The sequence below is a fragment of the Pseudopipra pipra genome, chromosome 1 (assembly GCF_036250125.1).
Source record: "Pseudopipra pipra isolate bDixPip1 chromosome 1, bDixPip1.hap1, whole genome shotgun sequence".
In the NCBI taxonomy this organism is placed as follows: domain Eukaryota; kingdom Metazoa; phylum Chordata; class Aves; order Passeriformes; family Pipridae; genus Pseudopipra; species Pseudopipra pipra.
Window position 1 is genome coordinate 21,304,068 of NC_087549.1, and position 7,196 is coordinate 21,311,263.

At 39.1% G+C, this 7,196-nt stretch overlaps 1 protein-coding gene across 1 annotated transcript in view; it reads left to right on the plus strand.

Moving 5' to 3' along the window:
- SNX31 (sorting nexin 31) overlaps positions 1 to 6,024 on the plus strand; it is a 29,901-nt gene extending 23,877 nt beyond the window's left edge. The window contains 6 exon segments of the mRNA XM_064640505.1: positions 101 to 195; positions 849 to 1,074; positions 1,615 to 1,698; positions 1,952 to 2,026; positions 3,308 to 3,367; positions 5,846 to 6,024. Coding sequence (XP_064496575.1) covers positions 101 to 195; positions 849 to 1,074; positions 1,615 to 1,698; positions 1,952 to 2,026; positions 3,308 to 3,367; positions 5,846 to 5,941 — 636 coding nt within the window. The 3' untranslated portion in view covers positions 5,942 to 6,024.
- Positions 6,025 to 7,196: the final 1,172 nt, after the last annotated feature.

Sequence of the window (7,196 nt, forward strand, 5' to 3'; positions counted from 1 at the left end):
ACAAGCTTTCCATTTCTATGTGCGTGTGTTTTTGAATGCTTGTGTGAAAGGAAATAAATTTTTGCTGACTTTCTTTGCTATTTTTAAAAATTCTTTTAAGGCAATCCAGGAAGTTGAGAGGAATTGGGTTAAACCCACAGAAGAGCAGATGTAGGAACTTGAATTTCCACAAAAAAATGCAAACAAAGTAAAGGTGTTTTTAAAAACAGTTCAAACATATCAAAGGAGTGTTTTGGGGTTTTGGTTTTTTTTAAGAAATTATACTAGGGGCTCTGACTTCAAAAACTTTTGTGGAGCGGTTCGAGTTAGAGACCCAGGTGTCCCATCTCCTGGCCAGAAACTGAACCACCAAATAGAAAAGGAGGTTCCCACCTCTATTAGTGTTTTTTTAAAAATACCAACAGGATGAATTTGATCACAAGGGCTGGCAAGAAGTTTTGGACTGAGCGCTATTTTTCTCTATTTGCAAAACTTAGATAGTAAAGTTTGTCATCCAGTTTAGGCAATCAGATGAGAATTCAGACTGCTGGGACTGCTGTTCACAGTATTACTTACTTGTTAATTTTATCTCTTCCTATCATCATATCTGATAAGCATCCAAAAGACCCAGCTCATCGTATCCTGTCAAAAAAAAAAAATAAAAATCCAATTTCTAACTCTTGTCTATGAATACTATTCTCTGAATCAAGCACTGACATATTGTGGTGAATCTGTCTTTCCAGAAGAAAGAGTATTAGGAATTTCAAAGATTTGACTTACAGCCTTTTTTATTTTCTTTGTTTGTTGGAAGTATTTTTCTTTTTTTCCGAATTTCTATACTTACTTGCCTTTACAGCAAATTACGTTAGTTCTGTATTTTTGATGCAATTCCTGGAGCAGATTTGAGAAAAAATGCAGTTCTATGGATACATACAGCTTGATCCTTGTATTTGTGACTATCCAGAAGAAGGCTGCTCAGGTGACATCCATGTTGGCAATGATAAGATTAACTGCTGCATAACACTGCCTACTAACCAAATCAAAGAGGTCAGCTTTAAAATCAACAGATTAAGAAGTTGGCAGGTTACTTTTTGTGTAAGTACTTTACCGACTTTTTATCTGAATTCCCTTCATCAAAACTAAGGTTGAAAGGAAAGGTTTGGGGAGAAAAGGGTGATCTGCTTTAAATCCCTTCCACTTGTCTATATCCCCCTCCCAGCCTATTCCAAAACATATTCCCTTGGTAGCCTCTACAGCAGCAAAACATCTAGCCTTACTCTGCTGTTTTCTCCCTTCCCTAGGATTCCACGTCACACTTTACCTGCCCCTTTCCTTTCTTGTTGGAGGTAGAGTTGACAGAGTTTTGTGAGGGAGCAAAAGAACTGCTTTAGCCAACTTTATGCTTGCAAAGACTCCCCCTTCCTACCTCCCACTTGTTTCCTCCCATAGAGGAAGTGCTCTGCTACAGACTTTCAGCTGTTTCATATGTATACTGTATAAAATGAACCTAATCGACTAATTATGATTTAAGGCTGAACACCTTAATGCTGGTTTTAGCTGCTTTTTCTGTTCATTGACTGGGGGTTTTTTTTGTTTCGTTTTTCTGTTTATTTGTTTTTCCAGGGTGCTACAAAGGATGGCGAAGAAGACACACTGAAGCCTAGATTTGAGTACAATGACTCAGGCACATGGCAGTGGATAATTTTGTACACAAAACAGGTTAGTTCTCAATCCTCTTAGGAAAGCATTAGAGTAAAATGTAATCTCAGCATGGCCCAGTCATGCTGAGGCTGGGCCATAAGAAACTGCAACTTGTTTGGTGCATTGTCAAGCACAGAGTAAAATTAGCTGTGTCAGAGAAGTGATAGTTCAATAGTTAGGACCTGTAATTTTCTGGTGGAGAAGGAATGGAAGAGTCAACTACATCTTTTAATAGAAGAAATCAGAATGTTCTCTGGTTTATCCTCTTCAGCCCTTTGCGCTCAGTAGCTGCTTGAAGAAAATGGTATCAGAACAGATGATGAAGGCAGCCAAAGGCCAAGAAATGGTAAGCATGTGTGTATGTTGGTATAGGAAACTGTATTTTGTGACAATGAATTTGCCACATGCAGTATGGAAAAAGTCCTGTCAGAGATGGACTGGTGAGGAAAACAGCTCAAACCCTATGGAAACAGAAGTTTTTGCTGTAGTTTAAACATGTCTCAACATGTTTGTGTATTTTCTGCAGTGTCACTGTCTCCCTCTCCCAGACACCCCCTGTGAAGCTATTGTCTCCCACACAAGGTGTCCTGAGGTGTCCCATTGGTCCCCTGTTAACCCCTTCCTATTGACCCCTTACCTGATGGTTTCTTTTGTGTGACCCTGAACTTGTGATTGGTCCCCTTTGACCCTCCTAAAAGCCTTATAAACCCCAACCCCACAATAAACTTTCTCTTTCGTCCCTCCCAGGTGGTCTGTGTGTGCTCCTTGTGGGGTCACCGGGCCACGTGCAGGGGTGAGGGGAAGGGCATTCACCTCGCAGGTAATGGGGCAAGCAGCATAAGGCCTGGAGGTCTCCCCCATATCCCCAGTCCGCCATAGTATTTAAAAAGAAATAAGCCTGCTACTCTATCACTCTTACAACTGTGCTAGGGAAGATCCACTGAGGAAAAGTATCTTGCATGTTCCAAAATTTCAGTACAGAATTAATTGACTAAAAAGCAGATCTTTTCTCAGTTTTACTGAAATAATGTTCTGAATGTTAAAGACAGTTTCTCATCACAGTTTTAATAATGTGCTCTACATTCTCTCTCCTTGACTTTAATTTTTATTGAAGATGATAAAGGATGTTGATGGCACAATTTTTTGTGTGTTCTGCACTACCCTGTTGTATCCATTTCTGTTATTCACTTTTCCCCCACTTCACTTACTTGCTCCATCTGTTGCAATGTTAGACCAAACTGAAGTCCGTGACGTTCACACAGGGAAACTGTTTTAAATAGAAGTGTTAATAAAGTGAAAATCTGATTTGTAGCTAAGATACTTCTGCCTTTTTTGTGGGCCTTTCAGGAGGGAAATATGTTTAGATACTTGTTATTTTTTAAAATAATTCCCAGTATTAGTAATGTCTTTGTTTAATCTTGTGATATCTAGAGATTTTATCTGCCAACTGAAAACTTCTGAAGAGAAAAAAGGAAAGGAAAATGTGTGATCTTCTAGGCCCAGTTCATTTCCTGCACTGTTGCTTCTGGGTGTGACTGAATGCTGATTTGCTCAGCATATTTTGTGGCAGTACTTGGGGTAGCATTTCAGCTTATTCTAAGTTTACATTTGTCAATCTGTTCAGTAGATCAAGATGCCTGAATCAATGAAAAATAGAAATAAGAAATTCAGCATCCAACAAAAGCAGGTTAGTGAGTGAGAAATTGTCTCCAAAATGTAAATACAGTGTGTTCTTGCTTGCTACTCTTGTTTAGGCCAACATCTGTTTTTCTGGTTAGGGAAACTCCTAAAAAACTTAATGAGAACCTCATTGAGTGGAAAAAGGAGCTAAATTTGAATTTTGGAAGGAAAAAGAGAGCAAGAAACATGTCTAAATAAAACTTTTATTTTAGCTTGATGGATTAAACAACAACTTGTTTAATTTTATTTCTTATTTCAAGTGTTTCTGAATGACATATTTGAAATTTGCAGAAAGACAATATATACAGAGATCAGGTGTGTATATCCACATGCAGCTGCTGGTGTGGTTTACAGACTTGTACTTATATTATACACTAGAACTTTTTATGCGTTTATTTTCCCATCTAGTTGGGAATTGCAGCCATTTGCAAAATTTAACATGTTACATATCCATACATAGACATTCCTATCACATAAAAGATGCAATTCCAAGTTCATTTGCTGGTATCTGTATTCCTTGCTAATAGTTCTTGAATAGCTAAATGACTAGAAGCTGCTGCTTTTTCAAGTCATTTGCTGAATGAAAGGCAATAATGTAAAGTGAATTAAAATAAATACTTCTATTACAGTGTGTGATTGGCCAAAGGAGAAACATTTCTAAAAGAGAACCCCCAAATTTAATCTGAATTCAGAAAAAAAAGTGATGTTGCTGTACACTCAGAAACCATAAAACCAGTCACTAACTTCTCTTCAATAAGCAAACGAATCAGCATTTGGGCTGGGTTCTCCTGCCCCTTTCTTTGAAGTGCTCTGCACTTGTCACTGCTGGAGGTTCCCTGTGGCCTTCAGCATCCACAAATGACTTGCAAATGTCTTAAGGGAGACAACATTTTCTGACTAGACTTGCATCTGGGATGGAGACTGAAGGATGCGTTTTCGCTAAGGTGAAACTTTAGCAAGGACTAAGTTGCACAATATGCTGGCCTTGAGGCAATTGCTCTGACCTGAGCATACTTGAAATATTTTTTTTGTGAGAAAAACAGCCTTGGCAGGGCAACATAAAGCCACTGATCTTATCAGCCATGTCTGGCTGCTGGTACAAAACTCAGAGAACTAAGAAAATTACAGTTGAGAATTAAGAAGGAGGTGTTAAAGTAAGTCAAGGTGTGCTGTTGTGTTAAACAGTGATAGTATGGAATGCTATCCCTCATTTTACACAGCAAATTTGAAGTGGTTTAGGTCTTTGTGCACCAAGCTGTGTTATTAGAGAATTAATATAAAATCTTAAACCAGGCTTAACTAAATTCTAAATGCTGTGATTGCAATATTAGGGTTCATAAGGTTTTGCTTTGCTATTCCTCTATTTTTCTTTGCAAGATGCTTGAAAAATGTATTGTTTCTTTTGTACATTCTCATTTTAAAAAGTGTTTTTGAGTTGAGTTGTTATAATTTTGCCATTAGCATCTACAAGAGTCTTATAAGCCTTTGCTCTGAGTTGGCAGAAAGTTTAACCGATGCTATCCAAAGACTCTGAAAACTTATACCAAATATTTTCTGCTGACTCATGAGAAGAAAAGCTTAACTTTTGTTTTCTTTGTGATCCTACAGGAGTACACTGATACTACTGGATCAGCATAACAATCTGAAAATTCTTGTCTGAATAGACAACCTAGTGCAGCAGTAAGATTTCGTGGGAAAATGAAGAAGCAGAAGGTGGAGTTCGCAGATAGTGAGGCTGTGATGCAGAATGTGCCCACGTCTAGGCAATTCTCCTGTTGTGTCTTTTAGAAATCTTGAAAAAGGCATGAAATAACTCATACAGAGATAATGCATGCAAAACTTGGTTTCAGTTTTCTTGATGTTAGTTATTGCAGCACTGTTGCCATAGCTTCACCATAGACACTTTCAGTAGGGTTTTTCAGGACATTTACTTTGCAAACATGAAGAAAAACCTGTGCTACAGATTTTCCTTATGAAACAGAAAACTGCAGGTACATGCAATGGAACTATGTAGTTTGTCTGCTGGGTGATATGGTATTAGGAAGATTCAGACAGTACATGGTAACTTTTAGGAAAAGTAGAATAGAAAGGAAACACTGATGCAGTTGTTATGCTTAAAGTTAAGAATGTGTGATTAACAGTACGCAATCTAATTCAGAAGGCCTAGTAGGCAACTAAGGTTCCTATACATATGTCCTTGTGGCCACCACAATGCCAAATAACACGGATGTTGGCATATTTGGAACTGCTGCTCCATCCGCACCCTATCTAGTACATTGCAATAAGCCTTAGAGTAGCAACAACTGCTCTTGTGTCCTGTCCCAGCAGAAGAAAAAGATTAGTTGTCTCTGAAATATCTCAAAGAGATCAACCTGAAGTATCTCAGAGATCACCTGAACAGTGAGATTTTCTAGCTTATGTTTGTATCTGCCCATAATTATTGACATGCATATGCTCTTCTAACTGTTTATTTGTTTCACTGTAGGTAGTTCATTCGGGTTTTATATCAAGGAAAAGATTTTTGGTTAGGCCAAATGAAGGAGACTGTGTATTTGGGAAAATAAGAGAAGAAGACCTGTGATAATTTATTTTAGATACTGTCTTTCAAAATGAGTTGTCTGGAAATAATAAACCCACTGCTGAAGAATTGAATTAAAAGGCAACCCCCCCCCAAAACCTTCAGTGTAATTCCTCACCTGTGCACTGTTCTTTAGAGTACTTACAACTCTAGTGAGCCGGTTTGAATGGGTGCTGAGAATCTGGAGGTGTCTTGCATACGTGGTTTTTTGGATTTTTTTTCCCCCAGACACTGTTGGGGCAGAAAAGGGAGGGCTATCTAGAAAAGGTGCTATGATTTTAGCAGAGGGAAAATTTATAATATGTAATATATACCATAAACATACCAGTTTATAATGTTTCTGTAACTGTGTAATTAGCGTGGTGACTGAGCAGGCTATTGCCACCTAGGCATCGTCTGGGAAAGGCATTTCCTCTGATCCTTCCAAACTGAACAGACTGTTGTGGTGCCCTTATTGAGAGAATAAAGGTGTGAACATGTTCTCTGTCACAGCAGTGAGGAGGGCATGTAAGTAACTGCAACAGAAAGTGAGCTGATTCATACTGATGGCCTGGGCAAGCAGATACCCAACATGGTGGCTAAAGGCAGGCACACCATTAACCACACCATTAACCACAGCAGTAAACTGCTTGCTACTGCAAGAAGACTAAAGTGCCTAAATCATGACACTCTAGACCAGGCTTTAATGATCTTTGATTCCTCTTACTGTCCTCGTTATGAAAGGCAGGATCATGTGTGAGAACAGGGGCAGGGAAGTCAAATAACTTCAACCCCCTCCCCCCTATTTACTTATACTCACGGAGTATAAGTGCTGAAATGATGTGGGGGCAGAGGAACTGTACTTTTACTTGAATTTTTATCTTGCTGATTTTTGTGGTGTTATGGGGATAGCATACACAGAAGCATCAAAATTACAGAGTCAATTAGGTTGGAAAAGACCTCCGAGATCAAGTCCAACCTGTGATTGAACACCACCATGTCAAATAAACTACAGCACAAAGTGCCACGTCCAGTCTTTCCTTAAACACTTTCAGGGACAGTAACTCCATCACGTCCCTGGGCAGCTCATTCCAATGTCTAATCACCGATTCTGCTTTGAAATTCCCCCTAATGTCCAACCTATACCTCCCCTGGCACAGCGTGAGGTCATGTCCTCTGATGCTGTTGCATGTTATCTGGAGAAGAGGCCGATGCTCACCTACGACCTCCTTTCAGGGAGTTGTAGAGAGCAATAAGGTCACTCCTGAGCCTCCTCCTC